The sequence below is a fragment of the Siphateles boraxobius genome, unplaced genomic scaffold (genome assembly GCF_051911475.1).
Source record: "Siphateles boraxobius isolate OS27281-9 unplaced genomic scaffold, OSU_SipBor_1 92, whole genome shotgun sequence".
Classification (NCBI taxonomy): domain Eukaryota; kingdom Metazoa; phylum Chordata; class Actinopteri; order Cypriniformes; family Leuciscidae; genus Siphateles; species Siphateles boraxobius.
Window position 1 is genome coordinate 791,859 of NW_027509222.1, and position 26,020 is coordinate 817,878.

The 26,020-nt window shown below is 40.0% G+C and overlaps 1 protein-coding gene across 2 annotated transcripts in view; it reads right to left on the reverse strand.

The window, feature by feature from the left end:
• Window positions 1–26,020, reverse strand: part of fstl4 (follistatin-like 4) — a 250,099-nt gene that overhangs the window by 147,958 nt on the left and 76,121 nt on the right. For both annotated transcript variants that reach the window (XM_077224803.1, XM_077224802.1), the window contains exon 4: window positions 4,261–4,488. In XM_077224803.1, coding sequence (XP_077080918.1) covers window positions 4,261–4,488 — 228 coding nt within the window. The remainder of the gene's footprint in view (window positions 1–4,260; window positions 4,489–26,020) is intronic.

Genomic DNA, 26,020 nt, shown 5'->3' on the forward strand with positions numbered 1-26,020 from the left:
ATGCAGCGGACCCCTTGACACATGGCATAAAGTATAAACTCCTCCACACACATACACCTAAGTCTCTTTTCCTTCAGTTTACACATGCCGGAATAAATTTGCGAGTCCACCGTGACATTCAAAGTGACGTTGCTTACGTGAGCGTCTCCTGTTCTCCCTGCCCTCTGTAAATTGGATTAAAGCTGCATCTCCTAGTGCTGTTTGTTGAGGTTATTCTTTCCCTTCCTGATGTGAAATACTTTACAGCTCAAACTGCTGGATCTCATCAGACCGCACGCCTCAGCTGTGCACAAAGGCACAGTGCTTTATTATTATTTATGAGGTGGAACATTGTCAAGTGCTTTAGTATGACCTTCATTTGGTTAGAGACCATAAACCTTGACCGTCTTATCACGAGGAATATTCCCCTTACAGTACCACAACAGATCACAAACTATAGCTTATGAATACATGTCACATCTTATGTGCAGTCTAGAGATGATCACATGACATTCAAGATTCGCAGAAAACAAGTCATGCTGGATTTGATGTTTTTGAAATCCTCCAGCTGCCCTGCTGAATAGCACAAGCATAAACCAGCATGAATTCCTGGTTTGAGCTGGTATAGTGCTGGTCTAGCTGGAGAAGCATATCATGCTGTTCTCAAGCGAAACTGAGCGGGATAGCAGCTCCACCAGCACTCCCTCTTCCCATGCTGGTCCCAGCATGCAAAACATACCTTATTACTGGATTTATTTGCTGGATTTTTCATCAGGCCATGTACATACTCATATCTGCATTTTTTATGGACGCGAACCTCACAGCTTGAGCCATAATGCATGTTTTATGACTTTTTACTGTGTATACCATGTATATATTTAAAGTGCCCCTATTATGCTAAACTTAATTTTTCTTATACTACACATAGTATCATCAGTTTTTTTTTTCTCATTCAGTTTCTCTAAACCCCTCATTTCTGAAAGCCAACTCTGCTCTGATTGGTCAGATGGCCCAGTCTGTTGTGATTGGTCTACTCTGCTCTGATTGGTCAGGTGGCCCAATCTGTTGTGATTGGTCTACTCTGCTCTGATTGGTTTAGAAGGCCCAGTCTGTTGTGATTGGTATATTCTGCTCTGATTGGTCAGATGGCCCAGTCTGTTGTGATTGGTCTACTCTGCTCTGATTGGTCAGATGACCCAGTCTGTTGTGATTGGTCTACTCTGCTCTCATTGGTCAGATGGCCCAGTCTGTTATGACTGGTCTACTCTGCTCTGATTGGTCAGATGGCCCAGTCTGTTGTGATTGGTCTACTCTGCTCTGATTGGTCAGATGGCCCAGTCTGTTGTAATTAGTTTACTCTGCTCTGATTGGTCAGATGACCCAGTCGGTTGTGATTAGTCTACTCTGCTCTGATTGGTCAGATGACCCAGTCTGTTGTGATTGGTCTACTCTGCTCTGATTGGTCAGATGACCCAGTCTGTTGTGATTGGTCTACTCTGCTCTGATTGGTCAGATGACCCAGTCGGTTGTGATTAGTCTACTCTGCTCTGATTGGTCAGATGACCCAGTCGGTTGTGATTAGTCTACTCTGCTCTGATTGGTCAGATGGCCCAGTCTGTTGTGATTGGTCTACTCTGCTCTGATTGGTCAGATGGCCCAGTCTGTTGTGATTGGTATACTCTGCTCTGATTGGTCAGATGACCCAATCTGTTGTGATTGGTCTACTCTGCTCTAATTGGTCAGATGGCCCAGTCTGTTGTGATTGGTCTACTCTGCTCTGATTGGTCAGATGACCCAGTCTGTTGTGATTGGTCTACTCTGCTCTGATTGGTCAGATGGCCCAGTCTGTTGTGACTGGTCTACTCTGCTCTGATTGGTCAGATGACCCAGTCGGTTGTGATTAGTCTACTCTGCTCTGATTGGTCAGATGACCCAGTCTGTTGTGATTGGTCTACTCTGCTCTGATTGGTCAGATGACCCAGTCTGTTGTGATTGGTCTACTCTGCTCTGATTGGTCAGATGACCCAGTCTGTTGTGATTGGTCTACTCTGCTCTGATTGGTCAGATGACCCAGTCTGTTGTGATTGGTATACTCTGCTCTGATTGGTCAGATGGCCCAGTCTGTTGTGATTGGAATACTCTGCTCTGATTAGTCAGATGGCCCAGTCTGTTGTGATTGGTCTACTCTGCTCTGATTGTTCAGATGGCCCAGTCTGTTGTGATTGGTCTACTCTGCTCTGATTGGTCAAATGACCCAGTCTGTTGTGATTGGTCTACTCTGCTCTGATTGTTCAGATGGCCCAGTCTGTTGTGATTGGTCTACTCTGCTCTGATCGGTCAAATGACCCAGTCTGTTGTAATTTGTTTACTCTGCTCTGATTGTTCAGATGGCCCAGTCTGTTGTGATTGGCCTACTCTGCTCTGATCGGTCAAATGACCCAGTCTGTTGTGATTGGTCTACTCTGCTCTGATTGGTCTGATGGCCCAGTCTGTTGTGATTGGTCTACTCTGCTCTGATTGGTCAGATGGCCCACTCTGTTGTGATTGGTCTACTGTGCTCTGATTGGTCAAATGACCCAGTCTGTTGTGATTGTTTTACTCTGCTCTGATTGGTCAGATGGCCCAGTCTGTTGTAATTGGTCCACTTACCAAACACTCATTAGCATATCTGAATTTCAGCTCTGGATCATCCACAGTGCTTGATACACAGTGATACGAACAGTAATGATTCCGTCGGTTTAACTGAATTCCAGCATGAACCCTCATCCTTTGAAAGTGCATCAACGTTGATTTGCTTTGGCAGCAAAAAACAGCGTTTTTTCGACATGTCGACAACACAAACCATACTATGTCATGCCTCAGTTACAGCTACACTGTTTGAGGGTTGAGCAGATTAGACATCATTCACGGGCAGCCAATGAAGGCGATACTCCTGCGTTAGAGCTGCATGATCATTTGAGAATCATGCTTTTTTTATTCAAGTAGTGATAAACAAAACAAAACAAAATAACATAATTTACTAGGGTTCTGACAAAATATGAATTGCTGCAAAAATGTTTAATTAATTAGAATGCGTTTTTTTTATGGTTGAGTAAATGATTCAATGAGTCACTCATAAACACTTGTTTCATTGTTGTATCATGATTCTCTTGAATGAATGATTTAATGACAAATCAATATTTTTAACAGTCACCTACTGGTTTAACAATGTAATTACTACAATCTTTATTTGAAATGTCAATTTACTTTCAATAGGTGATGTACTGTATTGATCGCTACCATTGACATCAGTTTTTATATCCGAACTGTAAACTTTTATCCAAGTTCTTCTGTGATCATTTGAATGTTTGTACCACAGAGAAAACAATAATGTGTGGTTAAAAAAATACTTTGTGAAGCTGTTTCATTCTTGACAACTGCTCTCGCTCTGCCAACGCGTTTGAATGTTCGTCATGATCGTACTTTTCACAGGTTTAATAAACACAAGCGAAACGTTGTTATTGTAATCACGTGAGTGTTTAAATTGAGATTCCCTTCTTTTAATGATTAATCATGCAGCTCTTTTGCGGGGATTATGCAAATTAGTTACAAATCTATGTAGGTTCGAGCAGGAAGTTAAACTTGAATTACTGACGACTCGTTTCAGCAGTTCAGAATCGCTTCCTTTTAAGAGACAATAACTTTATTTTCTTTGATTTTTTAAACTTTTCAGACCTTTTACATTCACAATCAGCTTTATTACCAGAGGTGTCAATTCCACGGGTCAGAAAGTAAAAGTCCTGCCATATGTTTATTCCATCCATTAACTCAGCCAGCTGATTTCACTAATTAGTTCTATCTCCTGGCTGAAAAACTGTGCTAATTAGCAAATCCAAGTGATTGTTACAAAATACTGAGGAGGAATTTTACTTTCTGAACCTGCACTTGACACCTCTGTTTATTACAAACTTCATAAAAAGGAATTTCTGAAAAAGCATAACTGGGGCACTTTAGGATTACATATCTAAGTATAAAATGTAATCTTAACACATTTATAAGACCCAGATAATACGATTTAAATGTATGTGTGGTTTCAACAGTTCCAACTTTCCATAAATTTAGGTGAGTCACAGATGCTGTTGATTGAGCTAAATTTATATTGAGCTCAGAACATCTCTTTTTAAAGTGATCCACTGAAAAATAGCAGAGGAATTGACCACCATTTAAACAGTAAGTTATTTCACATCCATGAGCATTGGATAGGTGTATTCTCAGCACTACAGTGAGGACCGTGCCGCTCACCTCTGAAAAAGCACTCTTTGCTATGGACCACATAGATCCTCCTCCGCTGCAGGCAAGCGGTGCGGTACAGCTCGCAGTGGTTCTCGTAAAAACGTCCATCGGAGCCACACACGGGAACAAACGAAGTGTGGCACCTTTCCTGGCACACACACTCGACCCGGCCCGTCACATTCCTGACCACACACTCCCGACCCCGGCCACAGTACGTCCTCCTGCATGTACCCTCATCTGGAGAGAGAACGCTCAAAGTTAAAATCAGCATTGTTTTGTGCACAATTCATCAGCATTTATTCTCTGACACAATCAATCCCTCTTCATTTTTCATCCACCTGTCATACAAAGACAATTCTCACCATTGAGTCAATCTTTGAAAAAGTTTTGATCATTATGAAAGTAAAATGAGTTTATATACGCTCTGCTGTGAGCTTAGAAAATCAACGATGGAACAGCATGTTTGTAAAGCATTTTGGACACACTGCGGTCCTAACTATCCCAGAGAATATGTTAAAGTTTCTCCAGCCAAGTCTAAAAACCCACTCCCTGTGGATTCCCTGAGTTGGCGCTGGGAAAGCTGCAGGAGTCTGGATCACTCTTTCCAGAGCCGCAGGAACGCAGTCGGGGAAAACTCCTGCTGGGGTCATGCGCCCGAATCTCAGCCTGTGCATCATCCATGCCAGTTTTAGTACTTTCTTCGGGCGACAGCTGGTAGGTAGGAAATGATTTCCAATTAATTCTGGACCACTGACTGAGACCGCTGGAGTGGCATCAAACCCAGATCGCCGCTGGCCGCTCTGTTCACCACACACGGTTAAAGCTGGCCGTGTGACGGAACTCACCATGAGGCAATGCTAGAGATTATGCAGCACTAAGCATTAAACTAAACTGTGTACAGATGACAACTTTCAGTATAGACAGCGGCATAACCTAATTATCATGGACGTTACTACATGATTATGTCATATAACAACACTTTTCCAGCAAAAATAACGGTAACACTTTATTTTGTTGGTCCCTTTTGAACATCCTGTTAACTATAAGTAACTTTGCAACTACATGTCAACTAACTCTCATTAGAGTATTAGTGGACTTTCTGCTTCATATCTGCAAACTCTTTATTGTGATGCTCTTCAACAGACACTCTACTGACTATAAGTCACTTTGCAACTACATGTCAACTTATACTAACCCTAACCCTACCAATCTACTAATACTCTAATGAGAGTTACTTATAGACAACAGAATGTGTTAAAGGGACCATCCAAATAAAGTGAAACCAAAATAACTATACTGCGTTTAGGGTCGGGCATCGAGAACAGGATCCATTTTAGAGCTGGTTCCAAAATTCCAAGATCCGTAGATTAGATAAGACACACATGCATATCGATTCCTGTCTGAGCATTTTAATGTGTTTAATGTGAATTGTAAACCATTCAAACCCAAGAAGACGCAAAACAGAACATAATAGTGCACAAATACAGAACTGAGTTCTCCTTCGCTGCTTCTTGCGCTTTAATGGACAAATACGCAAAATTATGATGAAGTATCCTCTTAAACACAATCAATTTGGTCTTACGTGAAGGTGAACAGTTGAGAAAGAAAATAAAGTGTATCAGTATATTAGATCCTGGTCCCAGCATGCAAAACATACCATACATATGGATTTTTCATCAGGGCATGTGCATACGCATATCTGCATGTTTTATGGACACGAACCTCGCAGCTTGAGCCATAATGCTTGTTTTATGACAATTGACTGTTTATACCATGTATATATTTCACTATTAAAGACACAGCAGCCTAATATTCCTGCTGTTGTCTGTTTTTAATGTTAATCAAACAAAAGACAAAGAGAAAATCACTCACTGCTCTTGACTTAATAACTTTTGTAACTTTATTAAGGATTAATCTATATTTTATTTATAAAAAGAAAACTATGCAGTGTTATTTTACATTTGATTTCAATTTCTTTACCTGAACTTTGTTCATTTGTATTTGTGTATTTATTTGTGCTATTGCAAGTTTGTTTACATGTTCTTATTTAATTATTGACTGTTTACTTGTCTTTAATAATGTTTGAAATGTATATTAGATGTTTTTGCTGTGGTATTTTTTATCAAAACCACTGGCAAAAGTTTGTTTAGGCTGCTAATGTTTTTTCTTTTTTTTTAACGATACCCGATCTTGACTGTCATATATAGTTTAATACCATGGTCTGTCTGAATACTCGATTCTGATTGTCTGGAAGGTGTGCATTAAAACCGTTTTATCACAGGTAGATGCACATGATTTAAAGCAGGCAGAATGCTAGATCTAAAGAGCTGTAACTGACGAAAATAACACATTTTTATCTCTGCTGACAAATATTGCTCTGCAAACATCAATAACTTGTGTTATTAACAAAGGACCATTGTATAAGCGGGATAATCTAATGCTAAGTGTGCATTACACATGTTTAACACACTGTGCACCAAGTCTCCATATACTGCATTAAACTTGTGTAATCCATGTATTACATGCATCTAACCATGGATTATCCCTTTCACATATTAAATTTTGTTCATGCCACCAACATGTGCATGCAGTTTATGTCCAAGTAATTCTGCTGTTAGTTAATGCAGCATTTCAATATTTTCTCCAATGAGTGTCTGTGGGATTTTTTTCCACAGGTGTAAATGGTGCAACTGATACACAAGATCTGAGGAATCATTCACATCTGGAGCACAAACGCCACAGGATGAAACACATGCTCAACTTTAAAGGCCCCCTAAAATCAATATGTATGTTTTTAGCTTTTAGTATGAATATGTCAGCCTTAAGGTTATGAATAAACTGGTGTCTTCCAAAACAATGACAAAATTTGCATTTAGGAGGATATATAAGCATTCAAAACTAACAGTCTCTCACTACACCACGCACTTCAGCTTCTCGTCACATCTTTTGTCCAGTCAAATGCTCTCTAGAATCTGAAGCTCCGCCCCCTATGGTATAAACACCACCTGGCCAAAGCAAGCGTTGACACGCCACGGATCAATATGGGTTAGAGATGTGTGTTTGGTTGCTCAAACGCTCAAGATTTTCTTAGTTTTCCAACTGTACGTTGGTTAAGAATGAAATGACTAGAAATGATTCACAGATCTACTATTGAATCCAATGTTTCATCGCATCCATGTTGCTGTCAAGTACGACTTGCAGTCTGTGAGGTAAACAAAACGCTATTGGCTATTTGAAAAGTGGGAGGAGCCAATCAATATGTCCCGCCTTAGCTACCTGTTTCAGTGGAAATTACGTCAATGCATCAAACAAAGCACATCAACAAAGTTCCAAGGCACTTCATTCCTTTAATACTCTTTGGTTGAGTATCACTAGCAGTAATAGTGATGTTTGCCTGGCTAGATCATAGGCATCGATTTCGGTGGGTACGCGCGTCCCCACCAGATTTCGTCATGAATCATTTTGTACCCACTACTTTTTGAATCATTGAGGCACGGATGTACCTAATACAAATAAATAAAACATCTCCAGTAAACTAGCAGAGCATTAGTTTAGTTCGCTATTAAATAAGAGATCTAGCACTAAAATGTGTTGTTTTTGAAATCAAGCTGAGCGCTCGTTGCCACGGCGATTGGTTGCATGGATACAGTGTTGTCTTGTGGCTCGCGCAGTCTTCACTCGGACGCGCGCTTCAATCTATCGCCGTTGTGGAGACTCTCTATTCATTCCGGTGAAATCACAAAATAAACTGCACAAAACGTGTCCCTGATTGATATAGACTGTAACCACTGATGAACATATTCAGTTTTGATGAGAGAAAAAAATATATACGTGTGTGGATCAGAACCCGTAACCTCTGACACGCTTGGTAAAAGATCTACCACTAGTCCATTTTAGAAGTCAAGTAAAATTTGTGGATCGATGTATTTATTTACAGGTTGAGAGCGGCTGCACAGTTTGACCAGCGGGCATTAGCCGCACACCAGGCCGCCGGATGGTGTTGCTAAGAACTTGCAGTGTATAACTATTATCAGACCAGCCCGCCGGGAAAAGTCCCGACTCTCCCGATTCCCACTCCGCCCCTGCATATGTCTAATGCTTTTTGAAAGCTTGAGACTTTCTTCATAAAACGAGCCGGACATCATCACATTTTTGTATACATTTTAATTGATTTACATTAGTAAGCTACAGGACATAGTCTTTCAAAACATGACCTGCGCAGAAGAGAAAAAAAAAATGAATGCGTCATTGTATCCAGCACTTCTGAAAATGCACTTCCGAATGCGTCTCTGTCCCCAGCACATATCAAACCAAACTGACGCCCGTGGGCTAGATATAATCAAATCTGATCAACAGGGCAAAATAAATATGTGCAGCCCCTCAGGAGCCCAGCCCATGTCGTTTGGCTTACAAATTATTTACTGAACCTTCATAAAGCAACAGCAACACCGTGACCTTCCTCCTTCCGTGTCAAGGTTGCAGACGATTACCAGATCATTTGTATTCCCTGAGCAGGGAAGATTATGCGCTTATATTTGAGCTCTGCTTCTGTGGAAATGATCTGCTCTTCTTCGGACGCCCGCTGTCCGACCATCTCTCGTCTTTCTAAACTCTTTCTCTGCTCCAAGCTGAACAATCGGGTCCAGAACACAAATGCTCCTTTTACAGCACTATTAGTAATTCTGCAGAGATGTCATCCTCTTTGCAATCGTGGCATGTGCTCTCTGACAATTCCCAACCGCACTCCTCTGTGATTTACTTAAGAAGCTAAAGAGTTGATTTGTAATCCATTCAACGTGGGCAGCGAGACAATGGTGAAACACGAGTCTTAAAGGTTCCAGCGAAAGCTCTCGAACTCTGCCAAGCCGCTAATGCGTTTGTTTATCGCGGCCATTCTTGGGACTGTTAAGAAGCTGCAAAACATTGCTTGTCCAACTCAGCAATCACTCCAGGCCTGGACGCACACTTCAAACGAATCCCCTGTGGAATCACAAAGGGAATGTTTGGAAGGATTGTTTGTCTGCTGTAGATGCCTATGGATCTCATCCCATTGTCATCAAGTTAATGTGACTAATTAATTCCTTTCAAAGGGAGTCGCGCAGAAAAGAGCAACAGTGGTGTTATCCTTGAAAGCTTGCATCATATGAACAGCGTCCGTTCTGACATTAACCGCAGACCATCACTGCAACCTCCAGGGCACATCCGGCCAAAAGTTCTGCTAGAAAAGAAGTCCGCTTGGAAAGTTTCTCAAATTTTGCATGAATTCACTGTGAGGTACTCTTAACCTCTGGTGCTCTTCGGTCAAACAGGAACAAATGTTTTTTTTTTTGTTTGTTTGTTTTTTGTCAATTAAATAAATGTACTATTTTTTTGTTTGATAATATTTTTTTTATTTAGTATTTTTTTAGGGTATTTTTTATACTAAATTATATTTACACTGTATTTATAATCTATTTATACACTTTTTGAGCATAGACCTGGCAATTAAATTTCCAACTTAAAGTGAGTTAAATCTTGAATGCTTTAGAGCAACAGACTGAAGTTTGATCTCTTTTCAAAGACGACACTTGGGAGATTATTGCTAAAGTAAAAAAAAAAAATTAAAAAGTGAACTTAAAAAAAGAAACAGAATTTTACGTGTATTGTAATGAAAATGCACAAAAATACTATTTTCAATTATTATATAAAATATATATTTTCAAAATCACCTTTTACTCTAAAACTGTTGGAAAATCAAAGCCATAAACATATACAGTACAAGTTGTGTTCCAAATCTGAGATTGACATCTCAAAAAGTTAGCTTTAAGTCAGATTTTGTTTGGCTGCAGAAACAAAAGTTTCAACTAGATAAAGTTGTCTCCTATTCAATTCTAATGCTCTCATTTTTGACCGCGAGGAGCACAAGTGTGAATATTGTTTTTCAGCACCATTTAATTTTTCCAAATCATGTACATGATTTTAATTTTGTGTTCACTTAGCAAGTGCCAAAACCTTTACCAAGTTTAAGTAAAAAAAAACAAAACAAAAAAAAACACGTACATTTTCGGTCAATTGATGGTTCCATGATAGTGGAAAAAGGTTCTCCCAAAAATGAAAATGCAGACACCATTTACTTAATCGTTTCAAACCTGTATGAGTTTCTTTCTTCTGCTGAACACGAAAGATGATATTTTGAAGAATGTTGCCAACCAAAACCAAACACTTGATGGGCTCAACTGACTCCCATAGTATGAAGAAAAAATGAAAATGGAAATGGAAGTCAATGGGGACCAGCAACTATTTGGTTACAGACATTCTTCAAAATATCATCTTTTGTTTACAGCACAAGAACGAAATTCATACAGGCTTGGAACAACTTGATGACCGAATTCAATTTTTTAGGTGAACAAAAAAAAAATGTTTGCACTAAGAACTGTTCTTTGGGTAACCAAAACAGTTACATTTCTACAAAAGCCTTGTTTTGGATATTTTTAAGTGCAAACAAATATTCGCTTTAAACCATTCATGGTGTCGTCTAGTCACCTTAATTATCAATGAACTTTTATTCAGGAGAATTTAGCTTTCATGGGACCTGAGTGAGACAGGACAGGGAAATGTGTGTCTAATTGCTAAGTAAAGATAAGTAATTATTTGCATGCACAATTATTTAGCACCTGATTCACTAATTGAAATATGCAGATCAGGCAGCGGTGCAAACGTGCCCAACAATCTGTGCTGGCGCACAAACACCTGAACAATCTCTGAAATAAATGCCCTGTTCTGGCGCGCTTCTCCATCATCTGATGCTTTACTGTCGTCATGATCACTAGAAAGTGCACACAAACATCCCTTTCAGATAAATGCTCAAGCATTCAGTTTTATGCATAAATAACAGTCTGTAATGAGTCTAATTTGCATAAGTAGGGCATGTTTGCATGGAAATGAATGGCAAAGACTTGATTTGATTTTTTGAGGGTGAATACGTCAGTGAGACACAGATGCTTGATTTGAAATAGCATGTGGTTGTTTAGTGAATTTGCCCTTTAGTGTTATCGTTCAAGCTATTTTTTAACCAAGAAATTGCTAGTAATTTTCATAAACAATTGCAAAGAAATGGCAAGTAACGTTGAATTAAATACTCCAATAGATTTACAGTGTCATAGTGATGCTTGCCTTTCAAACATCAATAAATTCCTGTTCACAAATGATGAATGACATTTGCAGTTGTGGTTCTGATATCGTGGTCACATGACACTGTCCTTCTCAAATGCGCTGTGACATATTAATACAGAACGCTGATGTTTCTGGTCATCTAGTCTTGAGGGATATTGCATGTATTGTAAAGCAGATGAACGTGATTGTCATGCTTGAATCTCTCTGAGAATGATCCTGACACCACAGTCGATGTCTGAATATCAATGCAGTTCGAGCATGTGCTGTTTTAAATCTCTGATCATCTTCCATTTCAAAACTACAAGAATATCGTTCATGTTTTTGAGATTTTTCCTGTAATCACTCTTCTTCAGCCGCTCAGAGAGACAACAGAAGAATCTTAAATTTCATTTAGCCACACTGTAGAAATCCCTATTCTCACATCTCAAACACACTTTAGAGAAGTACGTCAATGTGAACGTTTGTGTTGTAAATGTGCAGACAATATGTACTGAGGATGATTTTTGATTAAGAAAGTCTTATTTCCACAAAGTTCTTTGCACAACACAGTTAAGAGCTCAAAACACCTTTACTATAGTGCATGATTTGTAAATGCATGTTGATGCTCGTGTCACATGACTAGCTCTATCTGTGCGACAGTAAACTTGCTCTGTAGCTCAATCATTGGTACGAGTGATGATAAAGAGCTCAAAGACTTGTAGAAACAGAACAGACTTCAGAAAATGTGTTTTTATCTCATGTTTGCTTTTGTTAACACTATCAGGTGTGTGTTTCCCGAAGACAAATCATTTAGCAGAAATGTCACCGCAGGAACCTTTTTCTAGTGAGCCTGGGTGGAAAATATGAAATAAAAATATCACTCTTTTTATAAAGTGACACTGTTCACATCTGAATCGACATGAATAGAAGGTGACTATTAATAATATTATCTGAACGAAAGTTAGCAGTAATAAATAAAACACATGCTTTTCACTGTTTTTGGTAATTTTGAGGCATTGTTCAAATCCCATACAGTAAATGAGGGGATTTTAAGAAGTAAGGAAGTTTCCTAATAATTGCCACTTGATAAAACGTCAAACGGGAAACTGTTGTAATACGTGTGTGTGTGGTTTACGACAGAGAGAAGTTTGGCAGTAACTCAGTTAAGGGATCGACTCTCATATTGAAATACAGCTGTCACACTTGGTAAAGAAACATCACAACTTTCCGTAATAATTCAAAATTCATCTGAAGTCAAGCCACACGGACACAGGCGTTCCAGCCTCATCAGTTTGATTCATGAGAAAGGGAAGGTTTGTATAAAATAGTAAGCATGAAGCTCCACTGATTAACCCAATGAAGCCATACACAGTCAAACTGTACAAAAACACACACATAACATTGTTCCAAGCACTTCTTATAAATTAATCAGCAAATCACCAAAGCAAACGGGCATGAGGTCATCTGTCAGCTGTTTTACAAGCTCTTTAACAGACAGATTTACAATGTCTATGCTTTTGCTGTTTTCATTATATAAAGCTCATGAATAATCTGATGTTTTGCTATAGAACTGTGATGCATGAAGTTCCTCAGTCATCAGAGAACACTGAGATCTTGAATATGAAGCGAACAGCAGCAGGTAAAAGACATTATCTTTCACACTCCTCACACACCTGCTCTGCTAAACGTCTCGGAGAAAATATGACTTCCATAAAGAAGCGAGGTCAAACGTCAAAGTGAAACAGAGAGAAAGAGTGATGAGCTACAACTCAAGGACCATGACTGAGGTGAAGTGTGTGTGTGTGTGTGTGTGTGTGTGTGTGTGTGTGTGTGTGTGTGTGTGTGTGTGTGTGTGTGTGTGTGTGTGTGTGTGTGTGTGTGGGTGTGTGTGTGTGTGTGTTTGACAGGTTGAGTGTTGTAAAGATTTCAGATGTAAACACGCAAGCACAAAGGCAGCGCTGGACTCACTGGGCGGCCTGATAACAGTTTATTGATCGTCAGATTCCCGCTCCATCTGTTAGTGGAGTACGCGTGTGTGTGTGTGTGTGTGTAGGGCAGTTTACACCAGCAGGTATAGATGAATGAATCAACAAAAAAACACGCTGAGATGAGAAGTTACTGTAGGGAAAGACTAGTTGTTGGACAAAGCTGTGGTGACCGGTCTATTTGTCAAACTACAACACTTCCCAGTTCACAGGTGCTTCACATGTTCATCATCAGACAGGCTTTTTCCTGAAGCTTGTAGTTTTGCTTCCAGTGAAATTTTTTGAAAGTATTGCCAGTTTATGATAAACATTTTATAAGCTTTATATTGTAATCGCTGAACACTTTTGGCAGTGGTTGTGTTATTCAGCCTGAGGGTGGTGCTCTAATGTAGAATGCTATCTCATTTACATGGTGTTTGAACATAAATGTGTTGACAGTGTGTGTACACAACCACCCTATAATGATACAAATCCACACACTCCTCTTTTTTTTATTCCCAAAAAATCATAAGCAGTGTCCCAGAACAAGCCGTTTGCAGATTCGAGCATTTTTGAAGTCACATATGCTTAGGCCCCGCCCACCACTGCTGACAGACTCCACCCTATTAGCATAGCTCAACCCACCACTGCTGAAAGACTCCACCCTATTAGCATAGCTCAACCCACCACTGCTGACAGACTCCACCCTATTAGCATAGCTCAACCCACCACTGCTGAAAGACTCCACCCTATTAGCATAGCTCTGCCCACTACTGCTGAAAGACCCCGCCCTAATAGCATAGCTCCACCCACTACTGCTGAAAGACTCCGCCCTAATAGCATAGCTCCACCCACTACTGCTGAAAGACTCCGCCCAATTAGCATAGCTTCACCCACCACTGCTGACAGACTCCACCCTATTAACTAGTGCTGTGCGTTAAACGCGTTATTAACGGCGTTAACGCAAACACATTTTAACTGCGTCAATTTTTTTATCGCGAGATTAACGCTCTTTTTGCCCTAGCAAACTTGTATTTTTTTCACATTCTGTTGCAACAACTAGTAACGTTAGAAAAACTACAACATCACACCGGATAGCTAGACCGGAAACAAAAGAACAGGCACGGCGCACGTGCTTGTTTGGGCTTGCGCGCCGGCCAAAGAGTAGTAGGCTAACGTAACGTTACGTTTTGAGTGGATGGAGCGAGCGCGAGACGCCGATCTAGAGAAGTGCACGCTCAACGCAATAGAGTGCGGCGCGGGACTAGATTTGATGGCCGAGTGCGAGGGCGGGCTCGAGCGGTAATGCACTCACTCTGTGTGCGGATACGGGAGCATAAAACGATTTGCGGGACTCCCGCAAACTAGAAATATCTATGAATAAAACATAAAAACTAATAAATTTTTATTCATATGTTGCAGAAAAGCAACAAGAACAACTAAAACAAAATAGAAACGATTTACAGGCCAGAGTTTCTTTTTATAACATGTTTGCAGCGTTGAGGGATGTAGCCAATCACAGACATATGTGTTGATTTCTTGAACGCAATGGCCAATCAGATGCATTTAAAATAGACTCCCCTCACCGCTCAAAACAGACTTTTTGTTCAGTGCTGAATTCTGTATGCTGGCAAATCCTCAAATTATAACAAACAAAGTGTATATATTATGGAAGATGCATTGTGCAGTCAGCTTCATTGATAATAACAGATGTGTGAGATTGCGATGAACTGATGTCAGCTTTTTAGGAATTATAAAGGGAGCGCACTTTGCTCGCATTCAGTCATGCCAAACCATGCACTCAGTAGCCTGCTTGCTTTTATGTTATAACAGTGGTTTGTGTGTTAATGCTTTAATAACAAATAATTTATCAGGAGCATTTATGCTGATGTGTATTGTGGCGACACGTAGGCGAAAGTATTTGGAGGTAGCCTACAAAAAAAGAGTCTATTTGCGGGCGGGAGCGGGACAAAAATGTTGCGGGCGGGAGAAAGTAACATAGAAAGTAGTTGAGAACGTCAGTTATAACGACCCACCCACATATTAAAAAAATGGACGGGTTTAAATCGGGCTCGGGCTCATAATTACAGTTTATGTGTCGGGCCGGGCCGGGCTCGGACACAATGCGCACGGGCTCGGGTCGGGCTTGATTTTTTGGGCCCGATCTAAGCTCTACAATGGATGACTTCAGACAGAAACACATGGATACCACAGCTAAGAACAAACTTACTGCTGATCCACTTTTCCATGTTGATAAGAGCATTAAAATTAGAAAAAATAATGAGACGAATAGAAATCAAGGGACATTTAGAATAGATAAAAATGTGCGATTAATCGCGAGTTAACTATGGCATTAATGCGATTAATCGCGATTAAATATTTTAATCGTTTGACAGCACTACTATTAACATAACTCTGCCCGCTACTGCTGAAAGACTCCGCCCAATTAGCATAGCTTCGCCCACCACTGCTGAAAGATTCCACCCTATTGGCATAGCTCTGCCCGCTACTGCTGAAAGACTCTGCCCTATTAGCATAGCTCTGCCCACCACTGCTGACAGATTCCACCCTATTGGCATAGCTCCGCCCACTACTGCTGAAAGACTCTGCCCTATTAGCATAGCTTCACACACCACTGCTGACAGATTCCACCCTATTAGTATAGCTCTAACCGCTACTGCTGAAAGACTCCGCCCTAATAGCATAGCTCCGCCCACCACTGCTGAAAGACTCCGCCCAATTAGCATAGCTTCGCACACCACTGCTGACAGATTCCACCCTATTAGCATAGCTCTACCCACTACTGCTGAAAGACTCTGCCCTAATAGCATAGCTCCGCCCACTACTGATGAAAAACTCTGCCCAATTAGCATAGCTTCGCACACCACTGAGGACAGATTCCACCCTATCAGCATAGCTCTGCCTACTACTGCTGAAAGACCCTGCCCTAATAGCATAGCTCCGCCCACTACTGATGAAAGACTCTGCCCAATTAGCATAGCTTCGCACACCACTGCTGACAGATTCCACCCTATTTGCATAGCTCCACCCACTACTGCTGAAAGACTCTGCCCTAATAGTATAGCTCCTCCCACCACTGCTGACAGATTCCACCCTATAGCATAGCTCCACCCACCACTGCTGACAGATTACACCCTATTAGCATAGCTCCACCCACCACTGCTGACAGATTCCACCCTATAGCATAGCTCCACCCACCACTGCTGACAGATCCCAGCCTATTAGTATAGCTCTCCCCGCTACTGCTGACAGATTCCACCCTACCGCATAGCTCCACCCACCACTGCTGACAGATTCCACCTTATTAGCATAGCTCCACCCACCACTGCTGACAGATTCCACCCTATTAGCATAGCTCTGCCCACCACTGCTGACAGACTCCGCCCTATAGCATAGCTCCACCCACCACTGCTGACAGATTCCACCCTATTAGCATAGCTCTGCCCACCACAGCTGACAGATTCCACCCTATAGCATAGCTCCACCCACCACTGCTGACAGATTCCACCCTATTAGCATAGCTCCACCCACCACTGCTGACAGATCCCAGCCTATTAGTATAGCTCTCCCCGCTACTGCTGACAGATTCCACCCTACAGCATAGCTCCACCCACCACTGCTGACAGATTCCACCTTATTAGCATAGCTCCACCCACCACTGCTGACAGATTCCACCCTATTAGCATAGCTCTGCCCACCACTGCTGACAGACTCCACCCTATAGCATAGCTCCACCCACCACTGCTGACAGATTCCACCCTATTAGCATAGCTCCACCCACCACTGCTGACAGATTCCACCCTATTAGCATAGTTCTGCCCACCACTGCTGATAGATTCCACCCTATAGCATAGCTCCACCCACCACTGCTGACAGTTTCCACCCTATTAGCATAGCTCCACCCACCACTGCTGACAGATTCCACCCTATTAGTATAGCTCTGCCCACCACTGCTGACAGATTCCACCCTATAGCAAAGCTCCACCCACCACTGCTGACAGATTCCACCTTATTAGCATAGCTCCACCCACCACTGCTGACAGATTCCACCCTATTAGCATAGCTCTGCCCACCACTGCTGACAGATTCCACCCTATAGCATAGCTCCACCCACCACTGCTGACAGATTCCACCCTATTAGCATAGCTCCACCCACCACTGCTGACAGATTCCACCCTATAGCATAGCTCCACCCACCACTGCTGACAGATTCCACCCTATTAGCATAGCTCCACCCACCACTGCTGACAGATCCCAGCCTATTAGTATTGCTCTACACGCTACTGCTGAAAGACTCCACCCTATAGCATAGCTCCACCCACCACTGCTGACAGACTCCACCCTATTAGCATAGCTCCGCCCACCACTGCTGACAGACTCCGTCCTATTAGCATAGCGCCGCCCTCAGTGAGTTGTACACAGTCCGCGATGTTTATCCTTACCAGAACATTTAACAGCAGCATTCAAGAAATGTATTCATATTAAAGCTACTAAAGTTATTCAGTCAAGAGCAGTGAGTGATTTTCTGTTTTTCTTTAGTTGTTTGATTCATATTATCAGCATATATAGCAGTGGGTTCTGTATATTACGCTGCTGTCACTTTAATACACAGATCTAATAAACACATGCGATTTCTTTCTCCTGCTGTTTACGTTCACAGACATAACCGACTGTGTTTATGTGAACTTTGTGTGTTTTTGACATAACTGCAACGTCACGTGAGCATTAGATTATAATCAAAACCAAATAGATGTTTTAGTTTTCGTCAGAGTATCCGAGACATGAGCTGTACAGGCTCCGCCCTCTTCTGGAAAGGGGGCAGGGCATCAGCTCATTTGCATTTAAAGATACATACAAAAAAAACAGCATGCTTTCTCTTCCACTCAAAAATGGGATTTTACAACATGGTATAATAAATGATCTGTGGGGTATTTTGAGCTGAAACTTCACACATACATTCTGGGACCACCTGAGACTTTTAATACATATTAGGAACATAAAAGGTTCCCTTTAATGTAGTATTTACTGCCTCTGGAAGTTGTTTTATAATGTTACAAGTTGTGGAGGAATTCCGGTGACAAAAGAAAAGTCATGTCTCTTTCCATAACAAAGATAAACCAAACAAAACTGAACTATATCATATTCACATTAGCACGTTTAAACTAAAGGTTTTATACTTTGATACGCTACTTCACATAGGAAAACACAGACATGCCAACTAGTTGCAAACTAATAATGACTCAGGTGTTTGAACAAACAGAAGACAAAACAGATGAATAAAGTTCACAGGAAAAAGGTTCAAACCATGGCAGTAAACGCAAACGTGACCGGACATCAAACAGAGGAAAAGGAAGAAGTTAAGTACAAGCCAAATGACTGAAATAATGATAAACACCTGTGCTGATTAAATAAGTAACCATGACAACAAAAGAGTGGTTGGAAACTGAACAAAGGAAAACATGTGACTGAAAATAACAAAATAAAAGTCTATGAAAACAGAAACTAACTGAACATAACTGTGACAAATACACACAGCTGAAGCGGACTGAAATGCTCATGTATGAAGCCAGGTTTATGTAAGATAATACATGTAAGTCACAGGCACGTGATTATAATATAATATATAATCCTTAATATATCCTGCTCACTTTACAACTTAAACTAGTCTTGAAAATACGAAAAATATTTGTTGCAGAATGCTGAACACATTAATAATGTATTATTAATTCAGCTTATATATATATATAGGTCTATGTTTTGGATGAATATTGTGGTGTTGCTCTTTCCTGCCCTTACAGACCAGCCACGTCTGACAAAAAGTTAAATATAATCAACCCCAGGGACACAACAATGGCCATAGTTGAAGAAACATCCATATATGTTGTTTGCCTCACTTCTATTTTAGTGAAGCACAAATTAAAATGGCCTGGTTTTTATTATATGTGCACAAGCACAAACTATACGCTGGATATTACAATAGTTCTTTCACTGCAACGTAAAAACATTTTTTCGTCTTGTTTCCCAGTACAAACATCTATACATTCTTAAACCAAGATACATTTACTTGAGAAGCAACATTACAAGAGATATTACCTTTTTTTTCTGAAAAATGTATCAAAATTATATTGTTTTCCCTTTGAATTAAGTTTATTTCTCTGACCCCATTGGCTTATATATATATATATATATATATATATATATATATATATATATATATATATATATATATATATATATATATATATATATATATATATATATATGTATGTATGTATGTACAGTCAAACCAAAATGTATTCAGACACCTTTAACATTTCTCACATTATCACAGTTTATTTGCTATAGTTTAGAAAATGGTAATAAAATATGACAAGAGGTGTTGATATTTCACTGGTTTTGTCAATTAGATAATACCAGTTTAGCTCAACCAATCACCAAGCAATGCTTCATGTTGTTCAGTCTGTGGTGTAAAAAGGTGCATTAGTTATTAAAGAAAAAACACTTCAGCAAAACATGATCAGCTCAAAGTGTCCCAATCATTTTTGGTCCCAAATTTGTATACATGCTCTCCTTACTTACATAAATTAACTATAGTGTCCTGGACCCACTAGTTAAACATCATAAAAAATATATAATATATAATATATAATATATGTATATATGTCTTAAGTAATTTTGCTTCTCATGTAAATGTATCTTGATTTAAGAATGCTTATAAGAATTGTTTTATTGTTGTTGTTGCAGTGTGTGCTAATAATTCCCTCAGCAGCGTCTGTACACATTTGATGGTGGTTATTTATGTGTCCTTGTAAACTGGCTGGTCACTTTCTATCAATTGATCAGCAACAGCGGTGACGCAGTGGCTCCTCTATCAAACAGCAGAACTAGCTGTCCAAACCACACGTCCCTGACCAAAGGCACACGACGAGGCCTTTCCTTTCCACAATATTAATATTAATCTGTAGCTGTTAAAGGCTGCGAGTCAGCTGCAAAGAAAAGATAATCACTATAGTCAAAGTAGACTGAATAGCGATTTGCTGACTATTAATCATGTCAATGTGAGTCATTTATCATTATCAAGCCATATGCAAAAGGAATGATTTTTTATAGATCAATTATTTTATTAAAACACAAGTGTCACATCGAGTCATGTTTTTGCAAATGATCAATGCCTCTTATTTTCAGTGACTGATTTAATTAATAAAGCTAATATATTTACTACTGCTGTGTTAAAGGTAAAGTGAAAGTTTAGAGGTCAAATTAAACCACTAACACTCAAGAACAAACAACAACAGGGATTTTTTCAGTGTAGCAACACAAGCAACTATAATAATGGTTACACTTTATTTTGATGGTGCACTTTAGATATTATACTAATAAGTAACTCTGCAACTACATGTCAACTTACTGTCAGAGTAATAGTAGACTGTTAGATAGGGTTCGGGTTTGTAGAATAAGATGACGTGTTATTGCTCGAGAAAGTAAGAAAGAAAGTACGGTATTTGCTACTGTCAATACACACACAATACACTGCTGTGAGCAAGTAAGACCAGGGGCCGGTTGCACCAGCTGTGCGTAGTTTTGACGTAAATGGGAACTAAGTTACAACTAAAGAACTACTAAACATTTTTATGTTGCACCATTAAACTTAGTTTAAACGTAACTCTACGTTCCAACTAAATATTTACGGCAGCCTCCGATCAGGAGTAACGGTTGGAATAAAATATCAGACAGACTAAACTGCATCAATAAGCTCTTCTTTTACCTGACAGACTTCAAATCTTTAGACATATATGATAATGCTGACATTTACACTCGCTTACATTTTAAGATGGAGAACATTATGTGAAAAGATAACTTTGTTAGCGGCTCTTTAACACCAACCCGTCCTAAACAGCGCCGCTGTGTGCATCGGTCCATGTTGTGCATGTCAAATATCAGTCATAATCAATAAACGTACTAATATCTTATGTTTTTTGTATCAATATTTATTTCTTGATGCTTATTTCATTTCAAATACAGTTTCTGAATGTTATTTACATATAAAAACACTTATGTTATGATCAAGTATCGCATTTAATTGAAACTTATTTTTACCGTTAGTAACGTGAGGCAAAAGAAGTTAGAATGAAGGATAAACTGAAATTCACGGCAATTCAACACAACTTCTGCTCACGTATTTGAAGGCTGCTACTGGTTCATCGAGGCTAAACGTCATAATATGCGACTACGCATTATTTTACGGAGCGCTTACGACCTACTAGCTAAACTCTACCTTACGAACGAATGGTGCAACGGAATATAGTACAGAGTTAGTTACAAACTAGCTAGTAGTTACTAAGCCTCTAGTGTGGACTTTACGTTCCAATGTAAGAAAGAACTTACGAACGGCTGATGCAACCCTACCCAGCTGCGTCTGTACAATATATATATATATATATATATATATATATATATATATATATATATATAGTGTACATGAATTACCCATAGCCAGTGATTAATTTGAGCCGGATCCTGTTCCGGAAAATGCCAGATTTTGGATTTTTGAGTTCTTGCATTGATTTTAAAAGATCCGCATAAACAAGTGCATTACATGGTGAGGGTGTGTGTGTGCACTGGTGTGAAGCGAGCATTTTCAGTGCGTGAGCTTGAGCGTAAAGCTTAACTTCCATAGGAATTAATTGAAAACGCTAATGCAAATGTATTTAGAGGTTATGTTTTGCTATCGGGCCTCAGCAAATATATTTTTGATCAGCATTCTTAAGTTTAAAATAATCATCATTGGTTATTGTTTTGTACGCAGTAAAGCGTAACGTTTGGAGAGTGGCATAAAGTTTGGAGAGAGTGTAAATACCTGATGAATTATTCTAATATAAAATATAAAAAGTTAATCTCACCGAAATGTCAAAAATACAGTCAAGCATATTTTCATTTTCCATATCCACGTGTAGCGTTTCTGATCAAAAAAGATCCCGAAGATGAACTGCTCATAATAATCAGGGGTGTGTTTCCCGAAAGCATCGCTCGCCAACAATACTCGCAAGTTCTGTCGTTATCAGCAGTTCAACGAGTCTGTGTTTCCCATCGTTCTAACGAACATTCGCAAACAGCGTCGCAGAGTTGTGTGTGTGAGCGACAGATCTCGAGCTGTGGTTAGAAGAGTTTCTTGTTTTCATGACATGTGACTCAATAAATCCTGATCTTGAGCAAAATAAGCAAGCGGACATTCAGTGCAATCTGTGTCTTTTATGTAGAATACATACAAATGAAATTTACTTGTTTTAGTTTGTCAAGAGATTTAAAGTGTAGTTTTTGAAGAGTGCGCATGTGTGAACGAGCTCTAGTGTATAAGAACGAGACTATGATTGAATCTGGAAATAAAGCAAAATAACTGAGAAAAATGAGAAATAGTCCTCAGATGCATGTCTGTAACTTATAGCACAACATCTCGCGTTAATTCGATCTCAGACAGATTCATTAAAAGTAGTTATTACTCCATCACCTGCGTGACATCATTAACCAACTTTGGTAAACGACCAATTTGCGACAATACGGTTTCGGGAAACAGTCCGAACTAGCTAGTGGATTTCTTCAACGATGTATCGTACTCTGATAGTGAGTTACAGCGCTGTAAGAGAAACACACCCCAGGATCACTTTACGCTCATTGGTAGTCGCCGCATCGCTGCTCGTCTGCATTAGTTGAGCTCTGCTCGATAGATCTGGGAAGAGGCCAGAGGCGTCCTCATGCTGGAGGAAAAGAAGCGTTTATGTTGCTGGATTTCTGTTGATGCGTTTAGAGCGATAGTAAAAGCCGACATCAGAATTGCTAATGTTATTAAAGTCATTATTTTCACACATGTTAATGAGGGACACTCGTTTTGTAGAGCGCTCCACACAATGTCTTTGCACATTAATGTTGTTCAATCTGTGGGCTGGATTACACAGTCCCTCGAAAATGACATTTCCCCAAGCGCTTAAGAGAAAACTCACAATAATTAATAACAGCGGACAGCGGTTCATAGGCACGGTGATCCCTAGCATATCTTTTCTCATTATTCTTTGTGCTCTTGTAATAATTATGTTACAGAATTCCTCTAGTGATCGCGTTTCTATTCCTGCACCGTTACTAAAAATATACAGAGAGTGAGTGCAGAAGCACAGAATTTCCTGTAAATATAACTCTAAATAAATTACATGCAGAGACAGAATATCGAGGGGATGGCTCATCTCTGGATAGATCTGACAATATAATTGATTTTTCAATATATGAATACTGCAATCAGCACTTATGGTTTTGCATGTGTGTGTTTCTGTGTGTGATAGGTCACGCCGTGTGAAACATGTTGTTCTGTAAACAAGTCCAGAGAGCAGCTGTGTTCTCAGACAGAAATAACCAGCTCTGCACTTCTTCTTACACACATCAGCAAACTATAAATCGGCCCAAAGTTTGTTTCTGTGTCCGATCTTTATAACCATAGAAAATATTTATGCAACAACCTGAGCACGTGTGGGATGTAACTCACACACTTCTCATGCAATATTCAATTAAGGATTTAGACATATTAGGGTAGAGGTGGACGACATAAGCAAAAATGTATTTGATAATATACTTAAAATTCTGGTTGATAACGATAAACATTAGAGGTCAATCGATACATCAATTTAACAGATTAATCTGCACTGATAGTTGCCTTTTTGGATTTATCAGTTATCGGGAAATAGTTGCTGATTGTTTTAACTTACTAGAAAAAACACAGAAAAAAAGGCTGTTAACTTCCATTTTACCAAATAGGTAAGAAGACTTCAACACCCATAATGCATGTTGCCGTCCAAGGACACGCCCACCAATCTGCTCCGGATACACTTTATGTCTAAAAGTTTGCTAAGAAGTATTTCCTATAAAGCAAGGCGGTTGTGGCGAGGGACGGCCGAGGGACGTGAGAGAACGGCGCGAGGCCGGTGGTGCGATTGCACCTGTACACCTGTGAAGCACAACGGTCTCGCATCTCTCATGGAGGAGCGGAAGCATAAAGGAGGAGCGATGACGTTGATGATCGAGAGAGGAACAGGCCTGTATTTTAGTTTTGTATTTGTATTTTATTTTAGCCAGCAGTCGTCCACGAGGGGCTGCTGGCAGTTATGTTTATTTTCGGTAGCCAGTAGTCGTCCGCGAGGGGCTACCTGCGGTATTTTGGTTTGTTTATTTTATTTTAAATAAAGTTTATTTGATTGTTTGCCGGTTCCCGAGCTAAGGCGATACTAAAATGTGACGTGAAAACAATGCCGACTGCTGATTGGTCAGAGAGAATCGTCACTATTCACTGCGTCATCATTGCACGCGCCAGATGGAGTATCCAGAATAACCCCGCCTTTTTTAAATAGTTTAGCCAGAGATAGTTACTAAACTTACTACTATTATTATGGCAACTCGGAAGAATACGCCGTGGTCAAACGAGGAGGTGCAGACATTCCTTTGTTTGGTTGCCGAAGAGAGGATCCAGCGAGAGCTTGATGGGGCAACGAGGAACGAAAGGCGTCGCTATGACGACCGGGTACTATTTGTGGCGTTACTTTCTGCAATGGAAAACGGAACGAAAAGCGAGCCGAGTCGAGGCGAGCCAAGGCGAGTCGAGTCGAGTCGAGCTGGTACTGGTAATGGAAAAGCGCCATAAGTGTATGAAAAGATCATCATCATGCTTCGGTCATAATTGACAGATTGACATTCTGACAACACTTTAAATGAATAGTTCACCCGAAAATGTAAATTCTGTCAGTAATTACTCTCCCTCATGTTGTTCAACCCCGTAACCACTAACTTAATTGTTTTTCTTTTTTATTTAATTATTCTGCTCACTTGAGTTTATGAAACAGTCTGTTTACAAAAGCGATCGATAACCGCAGATCATCTATGGCAGTGATTGCTAATGTGTCGATTTAATTAAAAATCCACATATTACAGTACATATTTAAAAATATTACATAATTCATCAATGCCCTTTTATCGTGATGTGGGAGTTGCACAACAAGCTCGAATGTCATTGGTCAACTGAAGAGGAGTGGTAATTTCCCCAGTCTTATTCATAAATCAGTTACAACTATAAGCCACTGACTATATTTCATTCTTTTAAACAAATGTGAATAGAAAAGCATAGTATCATTCCTTACAGCCCGAATGGAAATAGTGCAGCAGATTAGTAAAACAATCGTTCACTTTGGTATACAAGCATGAAATTTGGCACAGATACTCTTTAAGGGCCACTATCTTGGAAAAAGGCATTGGCCACTCAAAAATTCAATATTGCGGCTATTTTTCAAGATGGTCGCCATTTCTGTCCTATGTTCATTGCCACTGTTTCCAAAAATTTATGTAAGGATTCAAGAGAAATGGCGGCCATCTTGAAAAAATGGCCGCCATGTTGAATGTTTGGGTGGCCAACGCCTTTTTCCCAAAAAGTGACCCTTAGAGTGTATCTGTGCCAAATGTCATGCTTGTATACCAATTTGAACGAATCTCTTGAAATATGCCATTGATCTGCTTCACTAAAAGAAGAATATGCATTTGCGGAGCGATCTGGATCTGCGGTTTGACTCATTTTACAATCGAATTTAGCTCTGTACTGCGTAAAACCCTGCAGAGCCAGAAGTCGC